Consider the following 17365-nt stretch of genomic DNA (forward strand, 5'->3'; position numbering starts at 1 on the left):
AGGTAATTCTAGATCAAGTCCAGTCTTTATAATCCAAGGCTAAAGTTCTCTGATCCAAGTTCAGGTTGTTCAAGGTCTAATCTTTCCTTTCTTGTCCACTGGCAGGCCTTTATAGTCCATATCTAGGTTTGGAACATAGAATTGGCTTGTGATTATTGGGAGTTCTATGCCTTTCTATGTCTTATTCAGTCTTACCAGTTCATGTCTAGGTCTTTAAAGCCTCCAACCTAGTCTACACCATCAGCTTGTGATTATTGGGAGGGGACTGGAGAGAGGGGAAAGACTCAAAGAATGTCTTGGGTTTGGTTTCAGTTTCTCCAGTCCACATGCAAGTCTTTCTATGCCTTATTCAGTTCAGGTCCTTAAAGACCTTGTATGTACTGTCTTTCTCTTCCAAGTTCAAGTCTTCATATGCTTTATTCATTCTTTCTTATCCCATTTTTTTAGGCCTAATCCATTCATTATAGTCCAAATTTTAGGTGTAGTCCAATCGTTTATGCCCAATTCCTAGTCTTGCTTTTCTAGTCTACAGATTCTAGTCTTTTTAGGCCTAATCCAGCCATCCTAGTTCACATCCAGGTTCCTCAAGGTTCATCAATCACCTGCAGATGTTTAAAATCATAAAAGGGTGTTTTGCATCTTAAAGACTGGACCAGAATCTAAACTGAGATTGATGTATTTGTTTTATTCTATTCTGTACATTTGGCCCGGATAGTTTAGGTTTAGTGACTGAGCATACTAAAGAAATTGCTACATCCATCATCATCTTTGTGGGACATATCTATGTTACTGACACTGACTGGTTTGTAGAAGGTTGTCAGTTTTGTCAGCAAGATGCCTTTCCAGGTGTTGTGCAGAATGAGCAGAATGAGTGTAATACATACTCTTTTATTACTGATTATAAATAGTGGTTAATCTACAGTTACAGTAGATACAGGAATCACCAGCATAATCTATTGTACCCATACTGCTGTGTGATGTGCCAACCCATGAAAGGAGAGTCCCATTTCTGCAAAACACTGGTTCTTTTTCTCATTCTGTTGTTTGATATGTGGTCTAAAAACGCTGCAAAATCTGAACCTTAAAACGGTTCAGATTTTAATATTGCAAACAAACCAGACCACGGTTCAGCTGATCTGGACCAAGACCACCTCTTGTGGTTGGACCAAATTTTGAACCATGGTTTGTGACACATCTTACACATGCTATTTTGGTTTGGACCACCATAAAAAGCCTGAAAGTCTGGGCCAAGTGAAGTAAGAGTAAGTGAAAGCACCCTAAATGTGATGATGACAGAAGCTCCATAGATGGCTTATATATCCTGCTCTTTTTATAAGTAATCAAGTATGCTAAAGCTTCTACTGCACAAGTGCTTGTTTTCAGGCTCTTGCTAATATCATTAGCAAGCTCATGCAGGGTTTAAGCTCTTTTTGTTATGAGCCAAAACTGTTACATCAGTCTCCAAGAGTTACTTCTTGCCGCAGGTAGCACTTGTTTCTGAGGAATAAGAGATTGATGTAGGAACTGGAGAACAACTGTAAAATATTTACACCTTCATTGGATGTTGAAATTTGTCTCGGGTAAAATATCCTTTAGTTCAGCACTAAGAGTGAGAGCCTAATACCCTTTTTGGAACATAAACAGCGTACGTACTGCAGTGTGAGAGTGTTGATGCTGATGGATTGTGTTGTTGTGCTCTGTGCTCCAGGTTACCCTCGCTACACCGTGGTTGGAGATCACAGTTCTGGAGAGCATCACTTGAGGATCCAGAGAGTTGAGCTGATGGACGATGCGGTCTTTGAGTGCCAGGCCATCCAGGCTGCCATGAGGTCCCGTCCTGCGAGGCTTACAGTACTCGGTGAGTCTGCCAGTTTTGCAGCAGTGAGGGTACTTTGTAGTTCTAGAATTACAGACTGTAGTCCTGTATCTGTTTCTCTTCATACTTTATTATTATCCTCCGTTTATGCTGTTATTCAAAGGTTAGAACATCACAGAACAGCTATTAATTGACAGTAACATTGGCATGATTGTGTATGAAGTGTTAGTATGTGTTGGTATGAGTGTATCAGAAATAGAAGCAGTGCTGCTGGAGTTTTTAAACACTGTATCCACTCATGGTCTACTCTACACTCCTACCTAGCTGCTTGCTCAACCTAAAAGACATAAGGTCAGAGACAGAAGCTCATCTGTTTGCCGCTGCACAGTTTCTTTGTTTTTTTGTTTTTTTGTTTTATCAGTGGTGCCTGGACACAGCATGCTGCCCCCAAAAATTGTTTTGAAGAACCTTATAAATGTAATGCTGGGCTGTCAAATGTATTTGTATTTTGTATTTTTTTATTCACCTGTTCACATCTTCAGAAATCTTATTGGGAAATGATCAGATCTGAAATCCTAGATTATTGCAGAGCTGAAATTGCAATAATTTTAATGTTGGGTCATAATGTATTGAATAGACAATAGATATATAAATATATTTATCATACATAATCTACAATATTTCACAGAATATACAGTATGTTTGGTATTATAAGGTGTGTGTGAGCTTTCTCTGCCTGCCACTCCCCTCCAGAAAATATGTAAAAAAAAATAAAATAAAATAAACACAAGTGGCATGATTAGCCCCGCCCCACCTGTTCACTCTTTTGTGGTAAAATATCCAGACCTGCAGATATCATGATTCAGTGATTTGAATCAGCTGATCACTAAAAAAGAGGAAAACAGTGTAATACTTAAGCTTTTAAAGGACCTTTAAATACAGTAATTTTGTACGATATTTTATATGATATTCATAAAATATTTATTTTGGTCATTAAGAGCATTTTCTGGGATTTACATATATGCATAAACTAGTACTACTAAAACGAATCTCATTTTTTATCCAAGCATAATTTTATAATTTCTTTCAAATATGCTTGTTTAGAATAGTGAAAAAAAAGGTTTATATAATGTGTCACAACACAAGTCAAAAACAACAAATAAACAGTAACTTAATTTAAGTAGGTATCAGTATCAGTGAATTTGGAAAAATCGATTTGAAAAAAAAAATGGTATCGATGCATCCCTGTATCGTCGCTGTCCAATGAAAAAACACATATCCAAAACAGCAACTTTACAGGAGAGAGAAAAAACCTTAAACTTTCAATGGAAGTCGATGTAAAAAGAGTTTCTTTCAGGTCATTTCAAAGAGTTTCTATTGGTCAGTTCATCAATTTCATCAGAAATTTAGGCACAGTGTAAGAGATAGTTTGTCTGTTCAAATTTTGTAGTAAACTAAAAATCGACAAAAATGGAGATAAGAGTTTTTTTTTTTTATTGGACAGCGACGATAGAGTGCTCGGTGGACCTGAAGGACAGAGAGTGTAGAAAGAATTTAAATTATATGAGAATTAGCAAAAAAAAAAAGAAGAAGAAGAAGAAGAAGAAGAAGGAAATTTGTGGTGCTTTATTTTACAAGTTTAAATGATGCCACACTGTCGCTAAGCTGATGCAAAGCAGGGGACATGAATTCACATCTCTCAGTAAAAACTGTTCTTATCAAAATAGTTAAAGAGCACATTGCTGTTAATGAGACACTTTAAATGAACCAAAACTGGCCCACAGTTCCATTCCAGATAAAATAAGATCCCAAATTATGCTCGGTCATCAGGCCACTGGCAAGAGAATAATGTCCGATATGAAAAATAGATTTTTCACTGACCACATTCCCCTGCTGGTGCCATAAGTCCTCGGTTTTAATTTCCTGCCGCAAATCCTGCCATCTTCATTATTAAACTGGAGAGGTCATTGGATCTTAATTAAACTTTATTGGGTTATTATTCAGCGTTGCTGTTTCTGCGTTATTGGGCAGCCACTGTGGTTATCTGTGTTCGGGCTACAATCAGCCACCTGCTGGGTTTATCTACAGCGCGGAGAGAGAGACCACACACACACACACACACACACACACAGTCACATACACATATATAGTATCTATACCCATACGCATTTTATTTCTGTTGCTGGTGGTGGTCAGGCGGTCAGGCACGTGGAGGCATATAGATGGGAGGGAAATGTGAAAAGCAAGAAAGAAACAGAGAGAGAAAAAGTGAGGGAGAAAGAGAGAGAGGGAGAGTTCTGTAGCTCAGCCACCACAACACGGGTTACCTTATTGATCTTCCTTAATGAAAAGTGAAACTAATGATCTACAGCGAGGGGAGGGAGGTGGGGGTGGTGGCAGTCAGGGGTATAGAGGGACAGACAGAAGACAAATTGTGGTCCATTCTCACCCAATCTACTGCAAATGGGTACGAATGAGTAATTATGGATGTCTTAACATGATCTAAAGAACCCTCCTCCCCACCTCCCAAACCATCAACACCTCCACCACCACAACCACCAACACCACCATTCACTCGATTTGCCCTTCATTTACACTCATCGTCAAAGAAATGAATACAAAATTCAAAGTTGAAACCAGTATGATATGACAGAGATAAGCAACTCATGGATCATATTTATTAACAATGTAACATGCCAGACGTCTCCAAAGATGTCATAAAATCGTAGAGGTTCCTAATGGTGTTCTGGGATAATCCGTTCCATTTAGCTTAAATATTGTTGCACAGTTCCTTCAGATGCACCAACCTCCCAAATCCATTTCCAAAATAACTTCTTAATATGAATGTTTTAAAAACTGCTGCAAAAAAGTAAATAAGAAAACGTAATTCTTAATAACACACTGAACAAATTCTGCATTAGCAATGGCACCAAACAATAAAATAAATAAAACAATAATTTAGGACAATAAACAAATACCACCACCATTATTTAAAAAAAGTTATCTTATCTGTGCATCTTTATCATTAATAACACAATAATAACTGCTATAAGACATAACTTAAGGACTCAGCAAGGACTCAGAGGTGTTCCAGCGCACTAAGGTGCTTCCACTATCATCAGGCAACCACATTTGAATCCCTGTGATGCAGCTTGCCCTGAAAGGCACAATTAGCCTTGCTCTCTCTGGGTGTATAGAAGGTGCTCTAACCCCACATCACTCCAAAGGGTGATGTCAGCACAAGGCGTTTGAAAAGAGGCGGTGGCTGACTTCACATGTGTCGGAGGAGGCATGTGTTAGTCTTCACCCTCCCTGTGTTGAGGCATCATTCACTTGTGATGGGGGATATACAGCTGGCTAGCAGCTGATTGGGTGGGACAGTTAGAAATAAAAATGTTAAAAAAGAAAGAACTGTAGGCAGTGAAGATGGCTGTGTCCCAAAAAACGTGTCACCAGAGAGAATTTGAAAGGAAATTGCCGCCTTTGCTACAAACATTAGAGATTTGAGGCTCATTAAAAATAATTTTGGGTCCCTGAAAGTCCAGGCCAAGCGATGCCTGTGATTATGATTCCTATTATTATGATTATTTATGCATTATACCCTGATTTCTTTGGTGGACCCTACCACCACCATATGGACGTGCATTGTCTTGTGGAAATAGTGTACTGTGTAGTGCGTTAAGAAAAGGTAGGGCCACTGGAGACCCTATTGGAGAACCTTATAAACTGAATGTTGGGATGTCAAAGTGCCTGTAATGAAGACCAAAGGTGATCTGGCCTCACACCATGACTCCAGGCCTTCTGGAAATGTTCCAAATTTTTAATATGGATTTATTGGTTGTTTCCACCAAGACAAAGATAGGCACTCATCACAGAAGATGAACACCAACACACTTTCTGTCCTGTTGGTTAAATCTAATTCCATCTGGGTGAAACAATTTTTTGATGATTAGTGTACTCCATCCCCATGTCCCCATCCTTACTTCTCCGCCTAAGACCCACTCTGTCTCCACTGCATTTACATCCACTGTTACAGCCATGAGAGACGGTGGAGGCAAATGAGTTTGAGACGAGTAACACACACATACACACACACACACACACACACAGACTTTTCTTTTCCTTCTCTTTCTCTTTGGCTTTCTCCTGGCCGTGATTAATTGGGTGCTGATTATGGTATTGTTGTGGGGCTCCCTCAGCGAGGCCTAGTTAGTCTAATGAACCGCCATCAATTTAAAAGTGCTGCATGCTCCAAGGGACTCATCCCGAAAGCTTCAATCTGGCTCCCGTCCTTCTTGAGTAAAGTTAGTCACCTAGAGAGCGGGGAGTTACCGTTAATTAGACCTCTGGAGTTTCATTAATAGTCTTATTATTAAGGGTCCAGGCCCTGATCATTATTGTCATTATTACAATTATTTGTTGATTTTATTATAATGTTATTACTGTTATTATTATTAGTATTACACATACTAATTGACCTTCTGCCCTGTCCATCAATAGAGGGGATCACTACTCACCCAGAGCAACCACTTACCAGAGTACAGGACTATTAATACTACAGTAATACTGGGTAATACTCAATTGTACACATCAAAAAGGTGATGGAAACATTCTTTTGAGATTCTGATCCATGTAAAGCTTAAAACACTTCCAAATATTTCATTCTACCTCATCCCAATAGAGTTCTGTTGGATTCAGACCCAGTAACTGGAAAGAACAACTACTGAGGGACACTGAACACACTGTTCTGTTCATAAAACCAGTCTGAGAAAGACTTTTTTGCTTTGAAATATGGAACACCATTATCATGTCAGGTGTAGTCATTACGGGCCCAGTTGGGCCCAGTTAGAAGATAGCAAAGCTGTTTTACTGGGTTTTGTTTGGTTTTGTTTTCACAGACTTCAATGTTAAACAGGATTGATTATTCTTGCCAGTCTCAGTCCCTTTTAGAATGAGGTATACACAGTGTTTATAACATGCTAGTAAAGTTAGTTTGTGCTAAATAGCCAAACACAAACAAGATAGTTCACGCTTAACTGCGATAGAAGCAGAAAATTTAAATACTGTATTTGAAAGTACTTACTGCTGACTTGCCACAGACAGGAGGTACAGATCCCTCCGTCAGAAGAAGTCTGCTGGCTATTCTTCCTGTCTATTGTCTGAGGTTCTCAACCAAAATGACTGAAATGGCATTTCTTAACTGATCTAGTGCGTGAGGCTCTGGTGGGGGTTGATGGACTAGTGAGGGGTTGTACCAGGATAGTTCTATGCAGATTTCCTTATTGTTGACATCACAATAAGAGAGCCATACAAATAGCAAATAGAAACATGTGATTCCTGACATCAAACTATTTTAATTGATTCAAAGAAAACAGAGGGATGGCCTTGTTCTGTGCCTGGAGTGTTTTAATGTTAGAATTGAGACCAAAGTGGAAATACAAAAAGCATACAAAAAGTGAGTTTGTAATGTTTTTTTCTCTTTAATGCTGGGTTAAGAGTGGTCCAATAACCAAAAACATCCATCAATTAGTGGCCTGTTGATCACAAACCGACCAGTAATGAAAGGTGCATGATAAACTAATAAAGTACTTTAAAAACTCATACCACAAGCATTTTGGGTTTTGCTGTAGTGCTGAAAATGGTGCACCACTCAGATTTTATCTGGTCAGCAGTTGCCTTATGCCTTATGTTTTTCATTAATGGATTGGCTACACTCATTATTATTATTATTATTATTAGAGATAGAGGCGCTGAAATGCTTAAAGCAGATATATTATGCTAAACTCACTTTTTTCATGATTTTCTATTAACACTTGGGTCTTGACTGTCCGATAAAAACACTCCAAGTGCAAAAATAAATAAATAAATCCACCGATCACTGTTCTTGGAATCAGTTGAAAGACTTCATATGCTTCTATGAGTCATTGGGCACCACCCCTCACCCGTCAACCCCCACCAGAACCCTATCCACTAGATCAGTTGAAGAAATACTGTACAATACTGGTAATTTTGGTTAAAAACCTTGGACAGTACACAGCAGGATTTGCCAGCAGATCTTTTCTGAAGGAGGAATCTATACCTACTGCCTGTGGCAATCAGCAGATGAGGGAGAAGTGACATGTGTCGGAATGTACATTCGAATAATGAGTTTTGTGCTTGTATCGCAGAGAGTGGGAGTGAATTTGTGCAAAGAACAATTGTTGTATTATCACACGCTAGTGTTACCTTATGCTTAATGGCAAAACATGAACAAGCTAGTTCATGCTTAACTGCGATAGAAGCAACAACAACAACAAAAAAAAAAATTCTCCCTCATCTGCTGACTTGACTGATCCCTCCCTCAGAAGACGTCTGCTGGCTAATCCTGCTGTGTACTGTCTGAGGTTTCTCAATCACAATGACAAATAGCGTTCCTTATTTATATATATATATATATATATATATATATATATATATATATATATATATATATATATATATATATATATATATAGTTCCTTATTTATATATATATATATACATGTATATGTATATATATATTTTTCTGCTTCCGTTTAGATACTACATGGCCGCTGCATGTACACCAGGTACAGTCCTTGGAGTCCACGTGTGACTAGCACAGTAACCTGTGCAGTAATGTAATATATGCAAGTCTGGGATCACAACCATCTCCAGGCTGTCTATTACAGTGGCAGCGGCGGCTGGCCCAGTCTGAAGTGTAGTGATGACAGGCACGCGAGTGTGGCAGCTCCTCTCCGCCACATCGTACCCGACAGCCGGAGAAAACGCCTCAGCCTTCCCAATTCCCCCTCATAACTCCGCCGTCGCTCAGACAGCGATCTGCCAGCTCCGTGATCTGCCAGCTCTGCGGCAAACGGCACAGGACAGACACTTCCAGCCGGCACTTTGATATTTTGATCGCGTTTTGCTAAGTTTAGGCAATGAAACGCTAACAGCCCCTGAATACAAAACCAGTCAAGCTCTTTCATTTGCTCAAACAGACATTGGAGCCAGAGCAGATCTGTACTTTCAGCCAACTTTCTGACCATCTTGAACTTTGCGTAAGATTAAAGTTTTTCAGGGATGTTTGCTTCTCTTTCAACAAGACGGTGGAAGAAAAATCCAATTTTAGGGCCACTTCTTTCCGTCTTTTTCTTATCCTCCTTGCAAAGTTTCATAAAAATATGATGAATAGGGACTTTTTTATATATATTACTTCTCTGACCTGTGAAGGAAGGCTTGACAAGAATGTTCTCGCCAAGTTATCCAGAGAATCTGAAAAAAAAAGAGAAAAAAATCATGCATCTCCATCCAGGAATCCCATGGAAAATTTACAACAGTCAAACAGTCCCCTTGCAGGGTGACCTGTGAACTTCGCTATACTTTGCTATATTTTAGTGCAACTCTGGGACTCGACTTGATGACCTGTGGTGCATCTTTTCTTTTTTTTTTTCGGCTTCATTTGGGAGCTTCGCTGGTTTCGTTCAAAACCCTGGAGGCTAATTATATGTCTGGGCAGCCTTCTCTTTGCCCGCTCAGGTACGCAAGTCTCTGAGCCTTATCTGAGGAGAGATAGCCTTTAAAAAAAAAAAAAAAAAAAAAAGTAGCCAGGGAGGAATCATGTGCTCTTCTCTTGCAAGACTGGTAAAGAAAATTCCAGCACTCTACCAGCATTTCCCTCTCAGCGGGGGAGCTAGAAAAGTGGAATCTGCCGGCGCAGCATGCAGAGATTAAACCGTTATTAATTCTGAGCTGCTGACATTTGTGAAGCTCTTAACAATTTGTCCTTGCTTTCCTTTTCCGATGAAGCCCCCTTTCTGCTCGTTTAATTTGCTTTCGCCGCGTCTCCCCCAACCCCCCCACCACCCCCCCATCCTGTCCCATCTATTTTGCTAATTTCAACCGACTTATTTTCGCGCCACCATCCCTCTCTCCTCTGATTACAGCGTTTTTTAGATGCACTCTAAGATGAAAGGGATAAAAGGCATAAAAGTCGTGCGAACTAAACCCGCCACTTAATAATAATACTTGTAATACACTCTCAAGCATTCTCTGGTAATTTAACTTCTGAAATTGCCCATTAGGAGATATTTGCCTCGCCAGAGATTAACTCGGCACAAAAACGTCAGGGCTGAGTCTACCTCGCCGCCGCTTCATTTGCCGTCGAGCAAGTGATTAATTAGAGCGCCGTAACTATGGCAAAATCAAGTGTCCTTCCGGGTAGAATAAATAGCGAGATTTCGGGGGGCTCCTCGCTTCTTCAGCTCCTCCTCGCATTACAGAAAGCTCCGAATCCTCGCAACTTCTGCTGTATCGTTTGATAAACAGTCCCAAGGCGGGCAGATTATTAACTTTTAATTACAGATATAATAACTTTGAGAGGCAAGATGCAGATCCCGTCGTGATCAGACGCCCGGTTGAGAGTTTATTAGGACGAACAAAAGGGCTGCAATCAAAGCGGGAGATGCCCTAAACCAAACAAGCATTGTTTCATTTAAAGTTTTAGCGGGATGCAGAATCTACAGGCGTCCTGACCTTCACTTGTGTCGCTCAGTGCTCTGAGTTGGGGGACAGGTCGTGATGTGGTCTGGGTGACTGTTTGCAAAACTCATTTTCTTGCTCATAAGGAATGTGAAAGTGATTATGAGACTATTTGAAACTCACAGATAGGCCCAGTCTGTTATAAGATACACTACTACTACTGGTCAAATGATTTAGAACACCCCTATTTTTTAGTTGTCCTATAGCAGCGCTGCATGTCCCAGACAAGATGCTTTTTTTATTTTTTATGTAATAACTTTATCACTGCACCTTACTCACCTGTCAGACCTCTAATTCTTCTTCTCTTCACTGCTGAAACTGAGACTTGGTCAATCGTTAAGCTGAGTTAAAGGCTAAAGATGTTGCCATGTGGGTCAGCCGGACCTGACTCTTCCTGTACGGGTTTTCTCCAGTTTCCAAGAGTCTTTTTGAAGGTGTAGAAAACAGTACTCACTGTTCTCTGGCTTCCTCTGTAATTTCTATAAAGAAAAGACTTCTACTTTTAATAGTTACAGACTTCTCTGTGTTTCTGTGTCTGTTTCTAATGGCACCATGCGTAATGGTGAGCTAGAGAATATGCTCCATCCAATACTTTTGGGATGAGGCGCTGTAATGCTCTTGTTGCTGGACGCAATCAAATCTTTATAGTGGTGATATACAGAGAAATACATTAGAAAGCCCTCCCTGATACTTAGAAGAAACAATGAGGAAGTGTTGAGAGTAAGTGAAAAGAAAAAAGAGAAGAAAATTCACTAGACAAGTTAAAACAAGACGAGTTGAAATGAGCCAAGACAAGATGTGAGGTAAAAAAATGAACCGATGAGACGAGCTGAGACACAAAAAGAGAAGAAAGACAAAACAAGCAAAAGAGAAGAGAAGAGAAGAAAAGAGAAGATTTACTCAACAAGTTGAGGCGAAACAGGTCGAAATTAGCCAAGATAAGATGTAAAGTGATGTAAAGAGATAAAGAGAACCGATGAGATGATGTGACACAAGACGAGTAGAAAGAAGAGAAGAGAAAAGAATTGAAGAGACAAAAAAAGAAGAGAAGAGACAAAGTGAGGTGAGACAAGTTGAATTAAAGCACGATGAGACGTGATGTGAGACAGAAGAAGAGAAGACAAGACATAAAGAGAAAATGGACTAGACAAGGTGAAATGAGGCAAGGAAGTAAAAAGAGAAGACAAGATAAGAAGAGAGGAAAGAGACATCAAGTCCACTCCAAGTATGAGCTATTCATGATAGTCTCACTTAGAGAAAAGTGTCTGGAGCACTTTTCGACCTCCAGTAACTTCAGCGCTGTTTTAAAGGTATAATTCATTGCATTGCTTACCGCTCATGATTATCCTGTCCCTTGACTGAAGGGTAGGAAATCAGCGATGGAGTGAATAGGGTGATGCGCAGCGTTCTACACTCGCGCGATCAGCCCTGGCAGATGTTGCTGAAATGGACTATTAGTTTTGCTAGGAGATCCCTCCTGGTGTGCTTTTGGGGGCGTGACCCTCTTCCAGACATCTGGGCTCTCGGTGGGCGAAGCAGCGGTAGAGCAGGTGTTTTGCTGTTTACAGTGGAGAGAGCGGCCTGATGAAGTGACATCATCTGCATTTCAGAAAAAAAAAAAAGCCTGCTTCTGTTTTTCTTTCAACACTTTGTTAGAAACATTTCGGTGGTGAATATTTATAGAGAGTACAGATTTAGGGTTCGTGGTTATCTAACATTTCACCAGCTACCAGAACCTTCTTAACCACAGAATAAATAAACTCAAACTAATTGGAGTTTAAAAAGCTTTATACATTCCTAGCAAAAACCTGGTTTTGGGCACGGCCCTTTAGTTTTTCTCTTTATAAGATAATGCTTCTGTTGATTTTCCCATTCTCTCCTGCTGTAAATCAAACCTGCACGCTCTGTTTTATGGGGAAGGCAATTTGGGTGGTCATCACTCATGCATAGAGCTGTTAAAACCTCATATATCCAGAGCTTAGAGAGAGAGAAAGAGAGAGAGGAGGAGAGAGAGCATGTGAGAGAGATGGTGCAATAGAAAGAGAGAGAGAGAAACAGAGCATGAGTATCATTTTGTATCATAGCTTATTAAATATGTTTTTATTATAGAAAATAATACTACTATCTGCAGAAAGATGGACTAAGATAGAGTAGGAGAGAGAGCGAGAGAGAGATGGTGTAATAGAAAGAGAGAGAGAGAGAGAGAGAGAAAGAGCATGAGTATCATATCTTATTAAATGTGTTTTTACTATAGAAAATAATACTACTATCTGCAGAAAGATGGACTAAGAGTAGGAGAGAGAGCGAGAGAGAGATGGTGTAAAAGAAAGAGAGAGAGCAATAGAGCATGAGTATCATTTCGTATCATAGCTTATTAAATATGTTTTTATTATTGAAAATAATACTACTATCTGTAGAAAGATGGACTACGATAGAGTAGGGGAGAGAAAGAGAGAGAGAGAGAGCATGTGAGAGAGATGGTTCAATAGAAAGAGAAAAAGAGAAAAAGAGCATGAGTATTATTTCCTTATTAGTTTGTGGTTGTAAGATGAGAAAATGTGAAAAAAAAGTTCAAGGGGTATGAATAAGTTTGCAAGCCACTGTATCTGTAATACTACTATCTACCGAAAGGTGGAGCAAGAGAGCAGGAGAGAGAGAGAGAGAGAGAGAGAGAGAGAGAGAGAGAGAAGGTGCAATAGAAAGAAAAAGAGAAAGGTTGAAGGTGTGAGAGAGTGACATACACAGCTTAGTGTTTATTTTATTTAATAATATTACTACTGTCTAGATAAAAATGTAGCGAGAGAGCAGGAGAGAGACTGAGACAGAGCAAGGGCGAGAGAGAATGGGAGAGAGAGACTGAGACAGAGAGAGAGAGTGAGAATGTGAGAGAGAAGGTGCAATAGAAAGAAAGACAGAGGGACAGACAGTGTGCGGTAGGAGTGTGAGAGAGTGACATATGCAGCTTAGCGTTATATTTTTGCTATATATATATATATATATATATATATATATATATATATACTAGAGCAAAAGATAGAGTTAGAGAGAGACAGTGAAAGAAAGATAGAGTGAGAAAGAGAAATAGAGAGTGAGAGAGACAGAGAGACAGTGAGAGAGATAGAGTGAGAAATATAGAGTGAGAGAAAGAGAAATAGAGAGTGAGAGAGACAGAGAGACAGTGAGAGAGATAGAGTGAGAAACAGAGTGAGAGAAAGAGAAATAGAGAGTGAGAGAGACAGAGAGACAGTGAGAGAGATAGAGTGAGAAAGATAGAGTGAGAGAAAGAGAAATAGATAGTGAGAGAGAGAGACAGAGAGACATTGAGAGAGAGATAGAGTGAGAGGAAGAGAAATAGATAGTGAGAGAGAGAGACAGAGACAGTGAGAGAGAGATAGAGTGAGAGAAAGAGAAATAGATAGTGAGAGAGAGAGACAGAGAGACATTGAGAGAGAGATAGAGTGAGAGGAAGAGAAATAGATAGTGAGAGAGAGACATTGAGAGAGAGATAGAGTGAGAGAAAGAGAAATAGATAGTGAGAGAGAGAGAGAGAGAGAGAGACATTGAGAGAGAGATAGAGTGAGAGAAAGAGAAATAGAGAGTGAGAGAGATAGAGTGAGAAGGATAGAGTGAGAGAAAGAGAAATAGAGAGTGAGAGAGAGAGAGAGAGAGAGAGAGAAAGAGAGAGTATGAAACAGTGTGGAGTGAAATGCTGCTGAATCCAGTCTGCTCCAAACAGGTGCGTTTGTGACAGTATCTGAAGAAGCTTTGATTTGGGCCAGTGAGTCTCGTATGGCTCTTGTCTCCATTCCCGCCGTGTGTGTGTGTGTTTTTTTTTTTTTTTTTTCATTCTGTCGGTAGCACTATCTACTGCGATCTATCTATCACAGCCCAGAGCATCGCTGTTCCAGATCTGTCAGCAGCACTCCTCCTTCTTTTCTCTGTCCAGTTCTCTATTGTGACCATCATTTTCTTTCTGTAACCTTCAAACTGACCCCCTGATGGCTCAATGTGTTTTCTCACGCATGATTTTGGTGGGTGGAAATAACCTTTGGACACTGCTAAATAAATCATTGCATGAAAATAGACATATGAGAACATGTATATACTGTATATACAGCCCTGAAAAAAAGAATAATAAAAGACCACTTAAAAATGATGAGTTTCTTTGATTTTTACCAATTTAAAAACCTCTGGAATATAATCAAGAGGAAGATGGATGATCATAAGCCATCAAACCAAGCTGAACTGCTTGGATTTTTGCAACAGGAGTAAAGGCATAAAGTTATTCAAAAGCAGTGTGTAAGACTGGTGGAGGAGAAGATGCATGAAAAGTGGGATTAAAATATTGATTTCTAAACTTTTAAAACTTTATGAATATGAACTTGTTTTATTTGCATTATTTAAGGTCTGAAAGCTCTGCATCTTTTTTGTTATTTCAGCCATTTCTCATTTTCTGCAAATAAATGCTCTAAATGACAATATTTTATTTAGAATTTGGGAGGAATGTTGTTCGTAGTTTATAGAATAAAACAACAATGTTCATTTTACTCAAACATAAACCTATAAATAGCAAAATCAGAAAAACTGATTCAGAAACTGAAGATCTCATTGATCTTTATGCTGACCACAGTGCTTCCACACATGGATGATATATGCACTGTCCTTTACATCTATGGTATTCATCCAGAACTCTGATTGGATATTAGATATTGGATATTGGACATCCTTCTTGGCACATTTTGTATAGTTTAGAATATGTTGGCAATTATGTGCTATTAAACATTCAATAGAGATATATAATAGCCCAAACGCATCAACGCTAGTATCAATATTTCACCCACAGCAGTCAAATTAAACCTGTCTTGCAAGTAAAGTGGGTTTGATTTCAAAGCAATTACTGTGGCATCACACTGGACACTTACGTCTCTCTCTCTATCTCTCTCAGGTGATTGAGAATGCTTTATAGATTAGAGCTCATTGGAAAGAGTGCAGTTTACTGCCCTAATATTTTACTCTGTTTAATTGAGAATCCATTTCCCTTCCCATAAATTATACTTTTATTTAATCATCCACTTAAAAAACAACAGTCTTATTATTTATCCACAAGCCTGCACTCTTCTTATCATGTCTCTTTACTCTTCTCTTTTCTTCTCTTTTTATCTTGTCTCATTGTCCTTTCTTTCTCATCTTGTTTCGTCTCATCTCATTTTCTTTTGTCTCATCTTGTCTTTTCTCTTCTTCTTCTTCTTCTTCTTCTTCTTCTCTTCTTATCTTGTCTTCTCTTCCTTTCTTGGCTCGTTTCATCTGTTCTTTTTCTCAATTTGCTGTGTCTAGTCTATTTTTTCTCTTCTCTTATTTTCTCCTCTCTCCTTGTCTCTTCTATTCTCTTTTTACTCTTCTATTCTCGTCACATCTTGTCTCATTTCATCTTATCTCGTCTCTACTCACCTTGTCTAGGCCATTTTTCTGGTCTCTTCTCATCTCTTTTTGTCTCTTCTCGTCTCTTGTCTTCTCTTTTTTCTCTACTTTTCTTTTCATGTTACAAATCTTCATGTCTTTTCTTGTCTCATTTTTTTTTCTTTTCTCATTTTGCTTGTCTCTTCACTTCTTGTCTCTCATCTTGTCTCTTCTTATATTGTCTCATATTTTCCTTTTTCTGCCTCTTTTCTCAACTCGGCTTTTTCTAGTCCATTTTGAAATCTTTTTTCTCTTTTCTTGTCTCTCTTCTTGTGCCTTGTGTCATCTTTCTTTTGTTCTCTTTTTTCTCTTCTTGTCATATAACATTGTCTCGTTTTGTCTCTTCTTGTCTTGTCACTTGTCTCTTCTTTTTCTTCTCTTTCATGTTACAAAACTTCATGTCTTTTCTTGTCTCATCTTTTCTTTTCTCATTTTGCTTGTCTCTGTTCTTGTGCATTGTGTCATCTTCTCTTCTCTTTTTTCTCTTCTTGTCATCTAACATCATATCTTGTCTTGTCTTTTCTTGTCTTTTCTCACTTTGCCATATCTCTTCTTTTCTTGTCTCATCTTTCTTCCTTTCTTACCTCATTTCATCCTGTCTTGTCTGTCTTTTCTCTCTTCTCTTCTTACTGTATGTCTCGTCTCATGTCTTCTCTGCTCTTTTTTCTCTTCTTCTCTTACTTATCTGTCTCATCATGTCTCTTTTCTCATTTCTCACTTTTCCCTGTCTTTTCTCTTCTACTTTTTTACTAATTTGATTACAGGCAGTTGACTTACCATTGTTCTGGTGTTCTAACATAACATAAGCTCTTCACAAAACCTGCCTTGTCTTGTATGGGTTTCTGCAGTGTTATTATACTTGTTCACTTTTTTTGTTAAAAAAAATGAACTTTAATTTCATCTCTTATCTGCAGACAGGAAATGAGTTAATGAAACCCCTATTAATACTCTGTTATATTACCCTCGTTTCACCTAGGATGGCAGCTTAAAGTCTCTGAAACTGGCTGGCACAGCACAACTGAGCCCGAGACTTTCAGTCATGTAATCTAATAGGTACTTAAGCATTCAGCGCCGCTAAATCATGCGTTTGAATTGGTGGAGCGTTTGAGAAAAGACGAGAGTTACAAGCATCACTTGACTTAGCATTCGTTTGCCTTCTCGGATTCATTCTTTCAAAAGTAAACTCACCACCCTGCAGTCTAAACATTAGCTACAGCTTCTGAAGGATGAAGATTTACTCTGTTTAAATGTGGAGATGAGTAAAAAAGTGGAAATATATGGGTTATTATCTGGATACTGTTCCTTTTTGACCTTCATAACTTTAAAACAAATTATTATTTTACGTTCTTGACTATTTATCATTTTATAAGAAGGTTGACTGCAGTAAAATCATATTTTCCAGACTGGATTGGCCACTTTTTACTTTTTATTTTTACTTTCCACCCTATTATGGCAATATGGAGGACAATGACAGGGTGGATAATTTTTACGAAAATTGCTATTTGAAGAAACTCTGTTTGAGCTAGAGTTGCAGAAATTTTGGTTCATGTT

At 38.8% G+C, this 17365-nt stretch overlaps 1 protein-coding gene across 5 annotated transcripts in view; it reads left to right on the plus strand.

Annotated features, from left to right (window-relative positions):
• Window positions 1-17365, plus strand: part of kirrel3b (kirre like nephrin family adhesion molecule 3b) — a 385143-nt gene that overhangs the window by 256585 nt on the left and 111193 nt on the right. For all 5 annotated transcript variants that reach the window (XM_022667734.2, XM_022667736.2, XM_049483738.1 and 2 more), the window contains exon 3: window positions 1709-1858. In XM_022667734.2, the coding sequence (XP_022523455.1) occupies window positions 1709-1858 (150 nt within the window). The remainder of the gene's footprint in view (window positions 1-1708; window positions 1859-17365) is intronic.

This window comes from Astyanax mexicanus, chromosome 9 (assembly GCF_023375975.1).
Source record: "Astyanax mexicanus isolate ESR-SI-001 chromosome 9, AstMex3_surface, whole genome shotgun sequence".
Taxonomy (NCBI): Eukaryota; Metazoa; Chordata; class Actinopteri; order Characiformes; family Acestrorhamphidae; genus Astyanax; species Astyanax mexicanus.